General features: G+C 36.9%; 1 protein-coding gene across 9 annotated transcripts in view; it reads right to left on the bottom strand.

Moving 5' to 3' along the window:
• Positions 1–863: 863 nt before the first annotated feature.
• Positions 864–21825, bottom strand: part of HELZ (helicase with zinc finger) — a 155961-nt gene continuing 134999 nt past the window's right edge. For all 9 annotated transcript variants that reach the window (XM_034641000.1, XM_034640999.1, XM_034640997.1 and 6 more), the window contains 2 exons: positions 7540–7792; positions 864–2273 (listed from right to left, as the gene is read on the bottom strand). In XM_034641000.1, coding sequence (XP_034496891.1) covers positions 1939–2273; positions 7540–7792 — 588 coding nt within the window. In that variant the 3' untranslated portion in view covers positions 864–1938. The remainder of the gene's footprint in view (positions 2274–7539; positions 7793–21825) is intronic.

Raw genomic sequence — 21825 nt, 5'->3', positions numbered from 1 at the left:
TTTCTTGTGACTAAAGTTATGCTGAGCAAAATCTGACCTAGTTAAATGTGGCGGTTGACATCATACAGAGAAAACGTGGTGCTGGAACTTGCTGGCTCTGTTTTCCACCTGTGATTTATACTAACCATTAGCGTGTCTGCAGTCGACAGGTCTCCATCTGCGGCCTCACATGCAGACACGCGGCCCCTAACGGAAAGCCACAGGCAAACAACAGGCACCCATTCTGAGCAGGACAGAATGGAAGAATAGAGGTGCTCTTTCTTTGTCCTGCAGGCTCGCTAACCTTGAACTAAAGGCATTCTCTTCTAAGTTGTCTGAGGATGATGGGGGGGGTGGTGGGGGTCGTAGCTGGCCAACAGCAACTAAACTCGGGTCACAGAAGAGCTGTAAGGAGCTTTCTTTAGCCCTGCTACTTTTCAACCCCACTGTAAAAACGTACTGTGAGTACACAATGGCCTATTCAAAAGCAGTCCTCCGAAAAACTATTTTTGAATGGATCATCAGGATCCACTGTTTCATCAGCCATGTTTTCCAACCTTATCTTATTAAAAAAAAAAAAAAAAGTTATATTGTAGCTTCAAGGTATCTCTGAAGCATAAAAGTAGTACTACCAAATCAGGAAAACAAGAAGGACATGCATTGTTTCAAATGTGTTACAAGACCACAAGTTTTAAGAGGGTAAATGTTTTCCTTTGGATTTTACCAAAGTTCATTCAAAACAATTTTTAGACTGTAGAATATTTTAAGATAGCTATTTAAATTTTATATTTTTATACAAGTTCAGTGGGGTTATTTTGTAAGAATCAAAAGACATGAAAAACAAGGGTAGTTTTTTGCCCCAGGTTTTGATGAATTTTGATATATCTTGGACAAACATTTTTAATGATGTTCCTCAAACAAAACAGTTAGCAAAATATTTGAATTGCCATATATAATGTCACATTTTAATGTAAACATCAAATAAGGTACCAAAATTTTTACTGGAGGGGGGAAAAAAACAAACCTTAAAGCGGCACAATTCTTTATACCACTGGAGGGGGGGGAAGCCAGATTACAAACATTTACACATGCATAGTGAGAAAAAAAGGATTTTACTAAATTCACGCATTTTTAAAATAGTTATCAAGTCTACTAAGCACCAACAATCCTAAAAATTTTTCAGCTTCATGATTTGTTTAAAAAAAAACACACACACACTATCAAATTAACGTTAAAAACAAGCTTGAAGTATAGCTTGTCCAAAAAATAACTAAATATGCCAATGTTTTTTCATGTTACAAAAAACAGTGGCATACAAAATACACCTGCAAAGAATGCCTTTAACTCTATCCTACAGTGGATGGAGATTACAACAGCACATCTTACATGGTCTAAAACTATAAAAGTTTTAGAATGCAGCATCTTGTCACAAAAAAAAAAAAAAGCTGATAAAACTTAAAGTATTTAGAAGATGCTGCCCCTTTATTTTAAAAAATTTTAAATGAATTTAAGCAAAAATAACATACATTTGTACATCAACTGGCCATTTCTGGTACAGAAACCCAGCATATGGTAATATTATTGAATAAATGTAAATGCTACTTACAATTTTTTTCTTTTTAAATACATTTTAGACAAAGTTTTTTTCTCTTTTTTTTATAGTTGCACAATTAACCTCTTAGCTGCTAGCTTGATGCAAACATATGTAACAATACACAAATTTAAAAATATTTTTTATTCTACATAAAAGCTGTCAAAAGACTCACGTCAAAAATGCAAAATAATGGAATATACTTTTAAAAAATTAGTTGCAAGTCTAGCAGCAAAGCAATTAAGTGAGAACATATTTAATATTAAAACAAAGGGAACTGTGCATCTATAGATGAAGTCCGACTATCTTAATTCTACTGATACAAACAGAAATTAAAACATTCTCCCTTGAGGGGGAAAAAAAAGTGATTATTTAAAATAGGAGTAAAAGCCATTGCTGCCTGATGAGCTCCCCAGGCTCAGTTCCTGGAACAGAGACAAAGGGTCGCTACTCTTCTTGGCCTGCTCAGGCTGGGGCCTGGGCTTGGGAGGGGCCCGCAAAGCGCTGGCATAGGACATGGCGGGCTTACTGCCCCCAGAGCTCTGCTGGCTACTGCTGTTGGCCGACTCCACGATCTGCTTGTTGGGCATGAGAGGGGGGAACTGGCCGAGATGCTGCAGCACATTATAGTTGAAGGAACTGGACACCTCGAGGTTCTCAGACTTCAGTTGATCCTCAGGGGGTTTGACGGTCTTGGGTGGAACTAAAAAGCAGAGAACAGTAATACAGATTTAAGGGCACACCCAGCAATATCCATGCATCTCATCAGCTCACGGTGTCACAACTGGTTCTCATCTCCAGGATCTCAGGGACAGGATAGCCATGAGGACGGACCACTTCTGCCACAGAATGTTGAAATCACAACACATCTAATCAAACATCTCAATCTCATTAATAACACTTGCAAAAGAATTAACTATGTAATCTGGAACAGCTAACATAGAAAAACTAGAGGTCAAAGCCTAAGGTTTGCTTCAAAAAGCTAATTTTACATGTATACACTGTGGTATTTATTATATTAACTGCTCAACTTTGAAAATGGGAACCTACATGTCCTCTCTTAAATAGAAAGGAGCTTTATATGCGAACTTCTGATCAGACAGCTCTTTTGATTAACCTAAGTAATAGTAACATTGGATTCCTTCTTAAAAATGCTCCCCTTTCTTGTAACATATAAGTAAACACAGAATATGATGGAGGAAAAACGGCTGTAAATTTTGCTTCACATTTCCTATATGTAATTTGCCTGATTCTTAAGATCCTTTAAGATTCGACTCCACTCTTCCTAATTTTATTGTCCACTAAACCATGACTTGTTTTCAAACACTGTTTTCCAACCTTTTAAATGTTTAACTAAAGTGGGGGGAGGAAAAATAATTCTCCTTCTCCTCTTGTAGGTTCTTGGCTGAGACACTCCCTATAGTAAGACAAATTAACAGGAGAAAAACAAACAAAAGTTTAACAAACATGTATACCTTCTGTATACATGAGGGAGATCCAGGAAACCTGGATAACTCCCCGAAATGGCCCAAGCCAGCAACTAAAATAACATCTCCAGCTAAAGGCAAAAGAAGATGTTGGGGGTGAGGGCAGTTATGCAAGGTTACCAGGAAAAGCACAGTGAACAAGAGTAAGGTTGTCATGCAGGGTTACGTTAACTTAAGGACAAATTGTTGTCTTCTCCATGGATGGTTTCCAGAAATTTGGAATCATCCTTCTCTTGCTGGTACAGAGAGGGAGATACTCTTACAGAGATTTCCCTTGTAAATGTAAATCTCTCTTACAAAAGGGTAACTTTCACCCAGTTTTCAGAGCTTCTGTGTCTATAGCTTCTTAAAAATAATCAGCCTAAAATAATCTTTATGCAAAAAAGCCTATTTGAGGGTGGCAAATTCTGCTCCCCTTCACCAACATTCTATTGGAATATAATCATAATATATATTCATTGAGAATAATTTGGAAATTACAGAAAAGGTCCAAGAGGAAAATAAGTCATTCACATTCTCATATACCAGAGATCAACATTAACTTGTTGGTGTGCTTCTTCCTAAAGAAATTATATAACACGGATACTTCGTAAGTTATTTAAGTAACCTCTCATTTTTTGAAATTTGGATTATAATCAATTTTTCACCTTTAAATACTATGATAAATGTTATTATAGACAAATATGTTTAAATATGCACGACTATTTCCTTACAATAAACGCCTAGAAGTATAATGCCTGAGTCCTAAGGCAGATACACAATTAAAGCTTTCCATAACTACAGCCAAACTTCCCTGCGGACAGATACTACCTACATACACTCTGCCAAAACGCTTGCCCATTTCCCTACCCAATCACAACACTGGTTTTTTTTTTTTTCCCCAGCCTTAGCCTACTTTATAAACAAATATCCTGTAGCTCCAATTTGCATGTCTTTGATTACTGGTGTTTATGGACTTTTTTCCCATGTTTATTATCTATTTGTGCATTGGGATGTTAAAATGCAAATATTTCGTTTTTTAGTCTTTGCATTTCATTGATTCAATATGCTAACTTCATAATACTATTTTAAAACCTTAACAATTCATAAAATTGTTCAGGTGTGCCTGGGTGGCTCAACTGGTTAAGCATCTGACTCTTGATTTCAGCTCAGGTCATGATCTCAGAGTCGTGGGATCGAGCCCCACATTGGGCTCTGTGCTCAGTTCGAGTCTGCTTGAGATTCTCTCTCTCCCTTTCCCTCTGCCCCTCCCCTGCTCACAAGCTTGCTTGCTCTCTCTCTCTCTTTAAAAATAAATAAAAGCTTTTATAAAAAATTCATTAAATTGTTCAAAATTAGTTTAGTGGCACCTGGGTGGCTCAGTCAGTTAAGCGTCTGCCTTCGGCCCAGGTCATGATCTCAGGGTCCTGGGACTGAGCCCCACATAAGGCTCCCTGCTCAGCAGGGAAATCGGCTTCTCCCTCTCCTTCCACCGCTCATGCTTTCTCTCGCCCTCTCCCCACCAAATAAATAAATAACATCTTTTAAAAAATTAGTATAAACCACCTAACATATTTTTAGAACATTTCTCACTGTCCATCTAGATGTCACTGATTTTGCAAAACAATTACTTTTAAGAGCATTAGTTTAACAAACATTTCGTGACGAATCACTAAATTCTACTCCTGAAACGAGTATTACACTGTATGTTAACTAATGAATTTAAATAAAAACCTGAAATATAAAAAAAAAAAACCCCAAACATTTCAATATGTTACAGTGGCCTGTACTACCCAATATAAGACATAAACATTTTATTGGTTGTTCAAAAACTTACTGCTTTTATTTACTTTACTAAGATTTATTATTTAACCATGCTTTCATTTTCATGACAATATAATCAGAGTTTAAAATATTTTCAACTAAACAATCAATACTACAAACAACTCCAGAGGCAGTTTAACCTAATGCCTACATTCTTACTGAACCACAAATTCGAAATCTCTATTAATGTAACTTACCACATACTCTCCAGATAAGAGAAACTATCCTTTAAAACTATTACTAATTTGACACCCAGTGATCTTTTTCAAAGTGTGTATCTCTATCTAATCTTAAATTTTCATCCGTACCTTACAGGAGAATGTCTGATAAAGTACATGTCGTCACCAGTGGTCATCACCAGGCTGAGCAGTGTGACCGGACTGCCCACCCGCCCCCTCAAGCACACGGGACCTATCTGCATTATCTTCTTACTCAGCAGTCATTCCCCAAGAGCTTAAAGTGTGATCAGTGACAAAACAGGAAATTCAAAGTTCAAAAAGACACAATTCTCTGCTCTCAGGCTTTCAATTGTAGAGAAAATAGGACCACATCAGACACAATGACCACTTTTAAATTCCAAACCAGTATGATACAAACAGTTTTCTTCAACTCAAGAAGCCTCAAACTTCAGAAAGAAGTTTCCCATGTGGTGACTATTTTCCTTCTGATTCCCACTGGCAATGGCTGCACTCCTCTATAACTGACTACATACATACATACATACATACATACTAATGGACAGGAAGTTGTGCTTCAGGATACTCGTGGTCTTGAGTTCATTTTTTTAACACTTAACTGTTACTTTCAACTAAAGAATACTACAATTTGTCTGCTAGTAATGACAAAATAATAACTGTGTATTTGTGGAAAAGATACCATAAAATGACATGTGCTTTGGACAGTTATTTAGAAACTTTCTGCCTTATCAGCTCAAGTCAGGTTTTTACTGATTTGGGCCAAAAGTTATCCTAAAATTTAAGGTGGGAAAAAAAAAGAGAGAAAGGATGTTGTCTTTAAAATAAATTATAATAATTACTCAGCCATCAAAAAGATTGAATTCTTGCCATTTACAACGACATGGATAGAACTAGAGGGTATTATGGTAAGCGAAATAAGTCAGTCAGAGAAAGACAAATACCATATGATTTCACTCATATATGGAATTTAAGAAACAAAACAGATGATCATAGGGGAAGGGAAGGAAAAATAAAATAAGAGAAAAACAGAGAGGGAGGTAAACCATAAGAGACTCTTACCTCTAGGAAACAAACTGAGGGTTGCTGGGGGGGAGGATGGGGTAACTGGGTGATGGGCATTAGGGAGGGCATGTGATGTAATGAGCACTGGGTGTTCTATGCCACTGATGAATCACTGAATTCTATCCCTGAAACTAATAATACAGTAGATGTTAACTAAATTGAATTTAAATTTAAAATTTTTTAAATAAAAATAAATTAAAAAATAAAAGATGAATTGTAATTAAAAATAAAATTATAATAAACAAAACAACCAAAAATTAACAAATCCTTATCACTGATTTGTAATTGAGATGTTTCTCAAGAAATTCAGGTAAGACGATATAAGTGTATGTATGTCAGACCTTTAAAATGACAAAGCAACCCCAGGAAAAATGCAGCAGCTTACACACCGTAGATATTAAGGATGTTTAAAAATTAAAATGACAATGTCTCTTGCCAGGAAATAAAAGCAAAATATTTTTAATGCTTTTGTCCTACTACCTCTATTGTTCTAAAAATACGCTTACCTGGCACATATTCAAAAATGGGCCAGTTATAGAAACAATAGATTCACATTCTAAAGATGAACAAAATTAAATCCAAATACAAAGGTTGATGTCACTAGGGCAGAAATTCATCCAACAAAGATCACAGGCTTGTTGACAAAGATCAAAGTCTACAGCCTACAAAGAAAAAGCTACAGGTTGGAGAACTCAAATAGTATCATTTGTTTCCTTACATTTAATATATATATATATATAAAAAGAGGGAACAGAGGCAAGATAAAGGTGCATTTATTTGCGTTGAATGCTAAAGATTTTAGACTTCCTTTAACAATACAGTATAGGGCCTTGTCCATTCTAATGCCTTCCTGTGCCTTTTTTTTTTTTCCTCTTTAGCCTTAGATTTCTGAGTTCATTAGAATATAAGGAATAAATACAGGATTTTTAAATCTCAAAATGTTGGACTTTATTATTAGTTTCTCTCCCGGCCAAACTCTATTGTGTAGCCAACTGTCAACGACTTTATTGACAATAAATCCTTGAAAACTGATGCTGACCCAACCAAGTCCTCCCACCCCTAATCCTGGGGGGTGGGGGGAATCAAAAGCCAGAAAACACTTTTCCCAAGCAAAGGCGATTCTAATTAGAAATACACTTCAAATTCCCCTACTTCTCTCATTCATTCACAGGTCAAAATGATCAAATTGATGAGCTCCCAGAGACAGACATATCTACTTCCCTTCCAGACCATAAATATGGACTCAATATAGTCCTAAATTAACACTGTATGCCTGAGACACACCTACGAGCTATGAGCATTAAATATTATTCCAAGACAATAATGTAAACGGGGGCCAGGGGAGTAGAAGAAAAACTTTAATATCCAGGAGCTGAGTCGTTAAAATTGCAATTTTAACAACCCACCAACTCTGTCTTACCTATCAACTCTCTGGGCTGAGCTGTCCTGCTGGATCCATTACACGGAATGTTCTGATAAGGGGTAGATGAGGTGGTGTTTACCCAGGACTCCGGGGATGAAAAGTTGAAAGAAGATTGGTTATTATGGTCCTGAAGCTCTTTACACTGAGCAAGACTGTCTTGAGGAGTGCTTACTTCTTCAGAACAAGGCTGGACTGAGCTAGATGAGATTCTTCTTTGGTACAAGGGCCGACCAGGTCCTCTGGGTTCATACTACACAAAGAAAAAGGACATTTCATCAATCAATGAAACTTACATCCCCTCCCCCACCCTTTGGTACAGAGCAATCTCACTGTATTAAACAGCAATTCTCAAAATACTCTCCTCTGTAACCATGACCCCTCCCCACCACCTGGCCCCAAAAAGCAGCCTGAGCTCTGGACACAGTGTTCAGCAGAGCTGGGTTCAAAACTCAGTTCTGGCCCTTAGCAGGCAGTCCTATGACAACACACATCTAATTTCTGATTCTGTTTTCTTGTCTGTAAGATATGGAGCTGAACTACCTGTCTTTGGTTCTAACACTCTATTGCCATCTTAGGTAATATTAGATTAAGAATGAAGAAACGTATCCACTCAAAATTAAATGGAGGAAATTACAGTCACAGCCAATTGAACCACAGCCGCCTTGAACAGTAACCCATTCTAGACTTCTCTCTTGTGCCGAATCTTCACAGCCTCCTTATTTATTATTCCTTAGACTTGATGGCAAGACATGACTTGCTCAGTGGGGAGTCTGCTTCTCCCTCTCCCTCTGCCCCTCTCCTCTGCTCATGTGTGTTCTCTCTCTCTCTCAAATGAATAAATATAATCTTTAAAAACAAATCCTTTAGGGTGCCTGGGTGGCTCAGTCAATTAAACATCTGACTCTTGGTTTCGGCTCAGGTCATAATCTCAGGGCTGTGAGATTGAGCCCCGCACTGGGGGAGAGAATCTCTTTCTCTCGTCCCCCACTTGTGCTCTTATGCTCTCTCTGTCTCTCTCTCAAAAAAAACCATCCTTTATACATTTGAAACCCAACTAATTTACTCCTTGTATTTTCTCCTCCCTAAACTACACACCCCAGATCCCTTTAACCCTCACAACAAGGGCCATCAACCAGCTATTTCAAGATTTTCTACTGTTCCCCACATACTCTCCATTTCTTCCTGCCTGACCGCTGTGACCAATACTCAGTCTCCCTTTTGGTGGCAACGCAGTACGCATAGCAGTTGGGTATGCAGCCTCAGTCTAGAGCCAGACTATCCGGGTTAAACTTCAGGCTGTCTTTACCAGCCAGCAGTGTCACCTGGGCAACTGACCTAATAACCTCCTGGAAGCTTCATCTCTAAATGCAGCTTCATCACCCACAGGACCTGCCTCTTAGGACTGTGGCAAGAATTAAATGAGTTCAGCATGTACAACCTTCAGAACTCTTCCTGGCACAGAGGAAGGGTTTGTTGTCATACAAGTGTTTTAATACAAAATACAAAGATAAGATTCCATGTAGATCTTGAACGATGGAATGAGATGGACTTTTTATGGCACCCCTCCCCTCCTCCCCAATAGTAATACGTTGACTCTTCAGTTTGTGATCATTAGGATTCTGAGGAAGCTTTCTTTTACCATCGCTGTTAGCAATAATTGGAAATCAAGAACTGGAGATCAGATTACAAAGAAGAGAGAGAGATGAATTAGCACAGTAATAGCAGGATGTTGGCTGGGAATATAAAACAGCACAAACCGATATTCTCAGGCCAACTGAACAGAAGAAACTGTGGATATAAGCACTGTGAGGATAAAGTCATCCCAGATGAACCACTAGGATGTAAAGCAGGGGAGGGAATGGGTCTGGACTGCATGCCCTTGCTCAGAAAGGCAGGAAAGGACAGGAGGCAAGCAATTTTCTATTAAATAATGAGTGTCCCAGTCATTTCTTCATTTCCAAACTTTAGTTACTGGATGAAGAAGGCAAGAGATAATGCTTCCATCAGGCTAGTTCTTTTTGTCATATATTTTTATTGCTCTTCTGTCTCTAAGTATAATATCGAAATTCACCTTTAATTTTGCTCTGCTTTAAAAGAATGTTTTCAATGATCAAAATCATTCTGAATTTGATTCTGGTTTTCTAGAATATAACTGTCAACTGTGAATTTAATCAGCACATTTGAAAATTCTTTGTCAAGGTCATTGAATTATGGTGTTCAGTAGAATAACCACCCCTCCTAAACTGCTTCATGTTCTCTAGGGCTAGGCAACCCCTGAATGACTGATGACCATAGCTTGTGCAGTGTGTCTTTTTTTATCAAGGTTTGTTATGAAGATCATCAGCTCCCAGAATCAAAATGAAGTGTTTCTTTTTATTATCATGCCTGAGTATTTAGTAATAAGCCCAGCCACAATCTGTGAGGGAATCACATTCTAAAGTCTTTACATGTGAATATGAAAATACAAAACTAACATCTGTTAAGGCTTCAGAAAGAACGGTTATGATAAGCAAATCCCCTGGTGATACAGAACACTATATATACTCACATAAATTTCAGGCGTTAGCTTTGTAAGCCTTTTTTCATTAAATACTAAGCATACGTATGCTGGTAGTATAAACAAATACCTTTTTACAATGAAGAGATATCTAAACCACAAAGTTTAAATGAGGGAAACTAAAAATCGGAAAGTGACGGAAAGCTGATATGAAAGGACACGAGATTCAATTAAGCTTTTTAGAAAATGAATATCATTTTCATCATTCATCTGAAATCCAAAAAAATCACACAGTTGACATGCATAGCAGGAACTGTGGAAGTACTGTGTAACATATTTATTACAATAGTTCCTAAGCAGCTATTGACAAACATGAATGTGCAGATGAAATATGAAATTCAATTTCAAACCACATCATAAATATGATTGATCCTTTATGTCAGAAAAGGAACCAAAACTTGAAATTGTTTTTAAAAAGTCTACTGGTAAATCTATTTCATACAACATAGATGAAGGTAATCCATGAAAGTATGATTTGCTACTTTGGAATCTGTCCTCAAAGGAATTTAAGTAAAGGCAGAGAAATCTTAATGACAGCTGAAAAAAATGGTTTATATACCAAACAAAGTACATTTTAGCAATTCTATAGTATTAGCAATTCTATAGCAATTCTATTTCGGCATACAGATCTGTACAGTTTTTGCTCGATTTATACCTCTATTTCATTTTTCTTCGAGCTATTGGAAATGGTATTGACTTGTACATTTTGGTTTCCAATAATACATTGCTGGTATATAGAAATGAGATTGAGGGGGGCGCCTGGGTGGCACAGCAGTTAGGCGTCTGCCTTCAGCTCAGGGCGTGGTCCCAGCATGGTGGGATCGAGCCCCACATCAGGCTCTTCCGCTATGAGCCTGCTTCTTCCTCTCCCACTCCCCCTGCTTGTGTTCCCTCTCTCTGGCTGTCTCTATCTCTGTCGAATAAATAAATAAAATCTTAAAAAAAAAAAAAAAGAAATGAGATTGATTTGTAGGTGTTGACCTTATATCCTGAAACCTTGCTATATTCTTATTAGTCATAGGGTTTTTGTTGGTTTGTTTTCTGGATAGATTCTTTGGGCTTTCCTACATTGATAATCATGTCATCTTCGATTAGGGAGAGTTTTATGTCTTCCTTTCCAATCCCTACGCCTTCAATTTCTTTTTCTTTTCATACTGCTTTGGCTAAGATTGCCAGTACAATGTTGAAAAGGAGTGTTGAGAGTGGATATTTTACCTTGTTCCTAGTCTTAGAAAGAAAGCATTCAGTCTCTGCCATTAAATATGATGGTAGCTATGGGATTTTTATAGGTGCTCTTTAACAGGCTGAGGAATTTCCTTTTTATTTCTAGCTTGCTAGGAGCTTTTATACGTCACACATATTGTATTATATCAGATGTATGCGGCTTTGTGGGGTTTTTTTGGGGGGTATATCTCTTGATACAATCTTGTGATTTTTCTCTTTAGACAGTATGGTAGATTACAGTGTTTTATTTTCAAATACCAAACCAGCTTTGCATTCTGTGGCCTCCACACTCCCTCACTGGCAACTGGTGTGCCTGTTCAGTAGGTGCCACATGCCAACTGGCCCAGAGCTGGAATAAGACCTGACGTAGTCATAGTGTATCATTCTTTTTTATATATTGCTGAATTCAATTTGCTAAAGTTCTGTTGAGGATATTTACATTAATGGTCATAAATATCAGCCTACAGTTTTCCCCTTTTTGTACTGTCTTTGTCTAGTTTTGGTATCAAAGTAATGCTGGCCATATACAATAAGCTGAAAAGTGTTCCCCTCTCTTCCATTTTCTGGAAGAGATTGTGTAAATTGGTGGTATTTCTTTTTTAACATGTTTGGAGGAATTCAGTAGCGAACTACTCGGGCCTGAAGATTTCTTCTTGGGAAGGTTTTTAAACTACAAACTCAGTTTCTTTGACAGTCAATGAATATTTAACAAAAGAATTAAAATGTTGAAGGTTGGATACAATATTTTCTATTTAATTTTCTCAAGATCTGACAAAGAAATTTGTGACTATAAAGCATTCTTGGACTCTACTAACTTATTTCAATTTAGCTGCTCATAAGGTTATCGTATTATGTTTAAAGCAATGTGCTGTAATTTCGTAGAGAGATACAGAGTAACTGAGAGAGAAAGAAACTAGAAAGGAGGGAAGAGAGGAGTATCCCTGTTACATTAAAAACAATCAATATTAGCAAGCTAGGCAAATGTGATGGATAAACTACAGTTTGCAACAATAATGTCTATGGGTTCATGTGATATAATCTACTGAAAAGTACTTGATAAATTATAAAACAGTATTTTTTTAAAAAAGCATAATTCCCAATTAGTGGTGAAGACTGGCCCAAGAACTCCACTAAAATAATAATAAATAAACATAAAAGATCCACAACAATCAAAACCTATGACCACGTTTCTGGAATATACGGAGACTCAATGGAGGAATAGTGCCTGTGAAAGAAGGATGACATTAGGGCCACAAACTAAGATGGGAACCAATCCACCCTGCAGAATTCCAAGAGGCTCAAGCCTCAGAAACACCATCTACCATGACAAGTGAGGGGATAAAACTGGGGGGTTAAATGAAAGTCTCTGCAGGGAACAGTTGGTCTCACTCTGCATTCTCCCCAACAACCAGAGGAATTCAATCATTAAAAGATCCCCAGGGAAAAAGCCTCCTAGGCATAAGTCCTGAGACATATACGAAACTCCCAACTTGCTCTTTAGTGACATAAACAATTGAAGGTTACTAGACATTTAAGGGGAGTTTCCAGCATAAAAGATGGTCAAAGATAAACAAACAGAAGAAAAGGGAGGCCCAGGAAAAAAAAGTGACAATGTTTTAAAAATGTTTTTTAAATATTATTTTAGTTCTTACTAAAATTCTAAAACAAGACAACAACAAACGCTCAACTGGTTTCCTCGAAAAAGGCATTACATTTACAAAACAAAAGTAAGATGTTATGAAAAAGGAAAAAATTGAGAATAAAGAACTCCTGGAAATTAAAACATCTGTGGGCTCGAATATAAAATGCAATAGAAGTGTTTGCAGATAAAATTTTTAAAAAACCTTTCAGAAAGTAGCAAAAAATACAAAGATATCAAAATGACAGGACCAAAAAAAGATATGGAGAATCCAGGAGGTCTAACAAAAGCTTTAGAAAGAGAGAGAAACAGAGAAAAGAGATGGTAGAACATTATCAAAAAAATAATGTAAGACAGTTTCAAAGAGCTGAAGGGGATGAATCTTTCTCTAGAGCAATGCTGTCTGAAAGAACTTTCTGTGATGGATAAGTTCTGTAGCTTCGCTGTTCAATGAGGTGACCCCTAGCCACATGTGGCTACTGAACAATTGAAATGTGGCTAGTGGAAATAAGAAACGGATTATTTTATTTCATTTCATCTTAAATAATATCTAACCCATCAGGAACTCCTGTAGGTTTTAACTACAAATAGATCTTGACTTTATTTACGTCTCACCATTTCCACTGCTACATCATAGTCCAAGCCACCATTGTTCTCTTGTCCAGAAAACTATGACACTCTCCACTATTTTTTATACCATTTTAAAGGAATTATTTTAAAAATAAAATGCATTATCTTAGCAGAACTTTAAAAACAACTTGAATGTCAACGTTAGGTTCATAAGATTCAATCATAACAACAGAAGCAAAATTTATCTTAATTTCTAAAACTGTGGTACATTTATCTCTGGGTTTTGTTACTGTTTTTCTTAAAAGAAAGGTATACTGAAATGAATGTGACTTAGTAGCAAAGTGCATTAAAATCAATTTAGTCCTAAATAAAGAAAAATACCATCTGAAGCAGCTCACAGGCAAGGGTGCTTACAATTTGTAAATAGTATCTTCCCACCGAGCAATACTGTTTTCCTACATCCAAACACAAGGCAATGGAGGAGATATTAGAATGAATGCAATATTACATCTGAGAGAGAAATGTCAGATTCGCTGTTGTGACATTTTGAGCTACCTTGAATCTATCTGGCTCTTGTTTACTCTTCTTGAATATGAAACAGTCAAGTTATCCATTATAGACGACAACGCCTCTTACCATGAGAAAATGTCAGTTAGGGTAGGAAATAAGTATTACCCAGAAGTTTGCCTTCAACTCGTAACTATTTGCATTTTCTCTGAAGAATCATAATTATCATAATTAAATAAATTTCCCAGCTTTAAAAAACAAGGCAATGCCAGAGAATTTTTGTTTTATATTTAAAGAACATTGAGAAATGGGGACACATGGGTGGCTCAGTCAGTTAAGCATTCAACTCTGGATTTCAGCTCAGGTCGTGATCTCAGGGTCATGGGATCAAGCCCCATGTCAGGCTCTGCACTCAGTGCAGAGTCCGCTTGTCCCTCTCCCTCCTCCCGCGGCTCGCTCTCTCTCTCAAATAAATAAAGTCTAAAAATTCTCACTCTCTCTCTTTGCCCCTCCCCTCACCACCTCTCCCGGTCTTTAAAAAAAAAAAAAAAAAAAGAACACTGAGAAGTGAAGTACATTCCTTATAGTTAATTTTCTGGTATTTGAGATTTCTGAATTAATCATTTGAACAGTCAAACATTTAGCAGCTGGAACCAGACAGCTTTTAAGAATCAAGAATTCTTTAAAAGAAAAAAAATCAAGAATTCTAAAATGAACCATCCCTCCTCCCACCCTCCCAACCAAAAAGGAAAACTTTACACATCTGAAGATTTAATGTTCTTTGGTCCCAGGAACATAATTTGGTATCCCCCACCCCTGCCCCCATATCTACTTCATGTAATTGTAGTCACTTCTTGTTTTCCAGGAAGAAACCTTACTCATGGCAAAAAAGCTGAAGAACAGTGTGAAACAGAGTAGGACGGGGAGTCCAGAGTCTCAGATCCGCTTTAATTAGTAAAACTGCTTAAGCTGCAAGTCCCTGAACACCTTGGTGCCTCAGGCTCCTTTAAAAAGGAGGAGTGAGAATAAATGATCTTCGAGGCCTCAACTACTTGCCAAGTTCTGTTTTTTAAAAGAGTCTTTGATAAATCAGAGTCTTTCTCAATGAAAATATATTTTAAATTTTTTTTAAGTAGGCTCCACACCCAGCATGAAGCCCAATGTGGGGCTTGAACTCCCAACCCTGAGAATAAGAGTTGGACACCCAACTGAGTCACCCCTTAACTCTTTTTTATTAAAATGTCCAAAGATAATCCATTAACAACTTTAACAATCATCAAAAATTTGCTCTACCTGCTAAAATAATTCAAATGTAATACCACATAACAAGCCTATTTAAGTTATTTAAATTCAAAAACTATAAGCATGCTAATTGACTACAATAAATTGCATTCTGGGCAATGAGTTTAAAATTTCAATTTTTTCCCCACAAAGGGAAATTTCTAGGAAATTTACATTGAAAGACAAGGGCCCACAGCTATAAATTTCAGAGAAAGCTCCCTTGTCTTAAAAAAAAAAAAAATTTCCAACAGAGAATGCCTTTTGTATTTCCACCTATACTTCAGCCCCGTGGGCTAATTAAAAATATAAACCACGCTTTTCTTCCCTTCCTATTTTTGACCATGTTTTGTTTCCTGTTGTTCTGCACAGTTCTCAGTTTCTTTCATGAAGAGACTCTTCTTTCTACATCTATCTCCTGCCAATCACACTGTTCCTTTACTTTGAGACAGCAGCCCAATCAATGTCCAACACTCCAGTTTCATTTTAGAGTCCTAGGGTCTAAAATAATTTCATTATTTATTGCCTAAAGGCTCCTTTTACTCCGTCAGAGATCCTTCCTTCTAGGTTCAGTACCAACCCCATGCACGTTTGTGTTTATAAATATTCTTTATGCTAAGCTGTGAAACTGTTATGTTGCTAAACATATATGTGATCCTCATTTTCTAATAAGGCTAGTGCTAATAGATATCTTTCTAAATATCAAAATATAATGCTAAAATCTCAAAAGTATGCATATAAATAAATAACTGGGGGAAAGGTCACAACTAAGTTAATTAGGGCTCTATTTATAATTACACTATCAAAGCTAATCACTAAGGAAGAGCTAAATGCTCTAGTGAAAATTCCAAGTATCATTAACTATGGTGCCAGAAACGTTCATTAAAATAGAACATCTCATTTAAATGATTAGCTTTGATAATTTAAGCATGAATAGAGGTCTAATTTATTAATCTGTTGATCCCTGTCTCTGTTATGTGCATCAGATGGTTTATTAGATACCACACATTAATGATCCCTCTGAGAAGACTGCATTATTACAACCTGGTTACACAACGTAAGTCACAAGCTATCCTCGCCACTTCTAAAGTCAGAACAAGCAGGATATGTCAATCAGCCAAGAATATAATCTTCAAGCCACATTTGTACAAGGCTTTGTGCCACAGAAGGGAATGCGGGGGATGTGGGGCAATCAGACAACAAATCGAAACTACCAACTAACTTCAAAACCAGAGTTCTTTGAAGGAAAAAACGAAAACTAATAGATGAGTCAAAGTGTCTTTGTTCAAAAACCAACACATAAGATGAGAGATTTCAAAGGAGATTCATCCCAGAGGCATACACGTCACCTCTAAGATGGCATCGGTGATTGTGATCGACTGAAAGCTCGTCAAGATGAGTGACCTATAAGCATCCGTTCTCATCGGAAGGCCATCACAATACCACCGCTGCAACACAAAAAGTGTGCAGTTTCAAATGCTGAGACTCTTCCAGTGAAGCTTTTAAAAAAGAATTTGCCACACATTACTCACAAGCACTTTTAATCAAACTATTTCATGGTGAAGCACATCCTACCTGGCAACATTTGCCGGTTCCATGATAAATGAAAGTTTTTAATGTGGTAAAACTATGCCCGCTTAGGAAGAATGAGGATTTGTCCCTCAAGATAAAGTAACTGGAGAGTATAATGGGGGAAAAAAAGGCTCCATTCATAATAAAGAACAAGGAACAATCAACATGAATTTAACCAGTAATGAAGCTGCTTCAGAATTTTACAGAGGAACATTCAGAAAATAAAAAAGGAAGGGAGGGAAAGAGGTGGTGTGTGGGGGGGGAATTACAATACTGAAGATTATACCAATTCCTAAATGAGAGGCTTAAGAAATTTGGAAAGACAAAATTTCCCCTAATTTAAGCTACACATTTGATGTAATTAAAACAAAAAACTAAAAACAACCCAAGAAAGGTTTTTCTTTGGGTGTGGGGGGCTCTATGGGAGGAGGAAGAGTTCACAAAGGTATTCTATACTTATGGTAGAAAAACCAACAAATAACTCTGCTATTCTGCACACCCTTGGGAGGAAAAAAACAGTGAGAGACTTTACACTATCATATTAGAATACTACAAAGCCTCAAAAATTAAAACAGTGCAATTCTGGTACAGAAACATAAATATAGCTAGATGAGAAAAAAATCTTAAGTCTGGAAACAGATCTGAGTGTATACTGAAGAACAGCATCTTACTCAGAAGTTAAATTATAAAGTTGTCATACAAAGTGGAAAATCTCATACAGAAAAAATTACCCTTGAAAAATTGTGAATCATGCCCAAATTACTAGAAACTGAACCCTTGGAAGCTCCGAAGCCAAAAATTAACTTCTATTGTTTCTCTTTACATTTCTTCTCTCCCCACCCCCACAATGGTTACCTGAAATGCAAGTATGATACAGTGCTATTATAAAAGAATTAGCATTTGATAAGAAAGCTACTATTCTATATAGTGAGAATGCAATAATTTAACAAGTATGAAGACAACTGGTTAAATAGAGAAATATTAAATCATAATCCCAAGCTTACACTGACATTTGAAATCAAACTGGAGCAACTGATCACTCTATTTCTAATCAGTTATGGTCTATAACCCGGCCCAGGGTATGGGTGGCACCTTTGCCCTCTGTTCCCCTCCTTATCCCATCATCGGAAAGAACTAGAAGCAGGAGAGGGTGTTGGCACCAATGCCAGACCACAGTGTCCCGGCCTCATCCCAGCAGCCAAGGGCCAGGGCTTTGGCCACATTTAAGCTAGGTAAGAAAACCCACGGACTGGTCTTAAACATCTAAATGAGAATACTCTAAAAATTTTAAATAGCAAAAAATGTTACAGAATAAGATCAGGATCCCATTTAGGTGCCTCAACCTGGTAGAAAGAAAGGCTTGGATGGGTTGATAAAACTGAGCACAGAAATTAAGGAGAAAAAATGTTTCTTCAAGTCTTCCCAACAGCAAGTAATCAAAACCAAATGTTCACATATATGAATGCTATGAAATCACATGTTCATCTCTATGAATGCTATGAAAAGCCAAATATTACAGTAGCTATCTTTGTATAGTGAAATTCGAAGTAATATCTCAAGCTGCTACATTTTCCATGCTGACCATGTACTTCATTTGTCAAAATAAAACTGAAATTATAAAAAAGAAAATACTAATGAAACAGAATATGAAAAAGCACCTCCGTTCAAGTTAACTGTTAAGCTAACATCTAGGTGTTTTCATCCCATTAAGATTAATCTACTAAGGCTTCTAGCAATAAAAGAATTCACAGTACAGAGGGAAATGAGACATTTTTCTACACTGTTAGTTAGAGAAATTATTTTAAAAGGCTAGAAATAAACACCAAACACATAAGCTATTCATTCTGTGAGATGATTCATGCAAAATCATTCTGTACCACACAACACACAAAAGTTATCCCAATGCACTTGAAAACGTCAAAAACCGCAATGTGGCAGAAATAATCTTTTCCTTGTCAAGGTACATTTTCAGTGTTCCAAGTTAGTCATCATTAGAGAATCTTGTGCATCAAAATAAAGGTGACCGAGTATTTCCGCAAAAGTAATTTCACTCTAAGGACCCAGTGGCAATTGAAGAAGGTACATAGAACTTAAATTCCAAAATTAAGAAATATTTAAATACATCAAAGATTAAAGTACATTATTCAGTACTGAATATTATTTAGTGAAGTACAAATCTTTATAGGACCCTATAAAGCCTTTGGCACATTGTTTCCTCCACATATTATGAACTCATTTGGCAGGTCAAATAAAAAACATCACAAGAGGGGCGCCTGGTGGCTCAGTAGGTTAAGTGTCTGCCTTTGGCTTAGATCATGATCCCAGAGTCCTGGGATGGAGCCCTGTGTCTGTCCGTCGGGAGTCCCCGCTCAGCGGGGGGGGCAAGGGGGTCTGCTTCTCCCTCTCCCTCGGCCCCTCCCCGCTGCTTGTGTGTGTGCTCTCTCTCTCTCATAAATAAATAAAAATCTTTTTTAAAAAATCACAAGAGATATCAGTACAAACGGTGGAGGTAAGTAACTAAAGTCCATCGCTCCATAAAAGCAATGAAAAAACTGGCAAAATTGTCACCATCTACCTTCTTGAAATTTGATAAATTAAAGCTTGCAGCAACCAAGGGAGCATTTCATCAAGAAAAACTGGGAAAATTCAGTAAGAATAGTGAGCATTTTAACTTACTCTAGTCCCATCCCCTGCTCTCCAGCTCAGTGATGGCCTTGAATATAAGCAAGACCTTGCATTTCCAGCACCAGGACTGGAGCGAGCACAACAGGCCTCATTCTCAAAGACCTGTAATTATTTGTTGTGACACCTGTCTGGTCATCCCTGGAAGACTGGCTCAAAAACAAACAAAAACTTGCCCTATCTTGCCTAACTGAGAACTCAACCAGTGCTACTAGGGCCGTATCAAAAACATTTATAGGCAGACGTTTTAGTCACTGCTCCTGAGGCAATGGATAACAATTGGACCAAAGAGCAGACTAACCAAAAGCTTCGAGGAAAGGCTGAGGAATGAGATGCTTTAGGGAATAAGGGCTTTGAAGAGTTCTGACACATTTCTTGGGAATCTAAAAGACCGCACACACATGCTGGGCACGTGCTCAGAAAAGACCTGAAAAGTTCCTACCTCTGGCTGATCTGGAGGCCCTACAGAAGCAGGAAGTTAGGGCTAAGGCAGAGACGTAAACTGCCTGGCTGAGTGTGGAAGGTGAGCCCAAAGGCACATTTGGATGCCTCTGCAAAAACTGGGCTATGTTCTCAGTTCTGGGCATTTAAGGAAATCTCTGTGCAATGATTAGTTGACCATTAAGCTAACAGCATAAAGACTTCAGAGATGACACATGACAACCACAGAATTTTAAAAATTAGTTCACAATTTTTAATTAACTTAAAATTATTTTTAATTAGATCAGAAAAGTCACTAAACAAATGATGATAAAACCACAACGCAAAAGAAAGAGAAAAGAGATTCCATGCAAACCGAAACAAAAAGAGAGCTGTGGTGGCTACACAAACGTCAGAAAAAACATACTCAAGACAAAATTATTTTAAGAGAGAAAGGACAACATATAATGATAAAAATGTCAATCTATCAAGAAGATGTAACAATTATAAATATCTATAAACCTAACCACAGAGCCCCAATATACATGAAGCATAAACTGACAGAACTGAAAGGGAGAAACAGAAGATTCAACATTAAAGGCTGAGAGATTTCAATACCTTCAGTATTCAGTAATAGATATAAAACCTTCAGTAATAGTATATAAAACCCAGACAGAGAGCCAAAAGAAACAGAAAATTTGAACAATATAAACCAAATAGGCCTAACGTAAGTACAGAACACTCCAGCCAACAAGAACAAAATACTCATTCTTCCCAGTGTACCTGAAACATTCTCCAGGAAAGACCGTATGTTGGGCCACAAAACAGGTCACAATAAATTTTATACAAAGTATATTCTCTAACCACAATGGAATGAAATCAGAAATCAAAAACACAAGGAAATTTGAAAAAACTCACCCTGGATACACTTGCTTTTCTCTAATTTACCAAATATGTGCCTTAAACATTATACTACAGGTTCTGGCCAGGGAAATTAGGCAAGAAAAAGAAATAAGATGCAGCAAGATAAGAAAGGAAGAACAAAAATATATTTGCAGACAACATTTTCTTCTATATAAAACAAAAATCCCAAGGTATCCACAAAAAATCTCTTAGAGCTAATTAACAGTTCAGCAAATTTGCAGATACATAATAAATAAATATATAATTACTTGCATTTCTACACACTAGTAATGAACAATCCAAAAATGAAATTAAGAAAACAATTCTGTTTACAACAGTAGGAAAAAGAATAAAATACTTCAGGATAAATTTAACAAAAGTGTGAGACTTTACACTTAGCAAATTACAAAATTCTGTTAAAGAAAAATTTCAAAGGAGCTAAATAAATGTAAGGATATCCATGTTCAGGTACCAGAAGGCTTAATATTGTTAAGATGACAATAGTCCTCAACTTAATCTACAGATTTAAAGCAATCTCTTAAAATCCCAGCTGGTTTTTTGTTTGTTTTTTGCAGAAATTGACAAACTGATCCTAAATTTCATGTGGAAATTCAAGAGATCCAGAATAGTCAAAACAATCTTGAAAAAGAACAAGTACAAAACTCATACTTACAAATACAAAACTCAGTACAAAGATATAGTATCCAAGACAGTGTGGAAGAGCAGAAGGACATAGACAATAATGAATAGAATTGAAAGCCTACAAGTAATTCCATGCATCTATGGTCAACTGATTTTTGACAAGGTTGCCCAGACCATTCAATGGACCTTTAAAGAAGTCTTTTCAACTGGTGCTGAGAAAACTGGATAACCAACATGCAAAATAATGAATTTGACACCATCTCATATAATACACAAAAATTGACTCAAA

Source organism: Ailuropoda melanoleuca, chromosome 13 (genome assembly GCF_002007445.2).
Source record: "Ailuropoda melanoleuca isolate Jingjing chromosome 13, ASM200744v2, whole genome shotgun sequence".
NCBI classification, from domain to species: Eukaryota; Metazoa; Chordata; class Mammalia; order Carnivora; family Ursidae; genus Ailuropoda; species Ailuropoda melanoleuca.
This window is presented reverse-complemented; position numbering and strand designations above follow the sequence as displayed.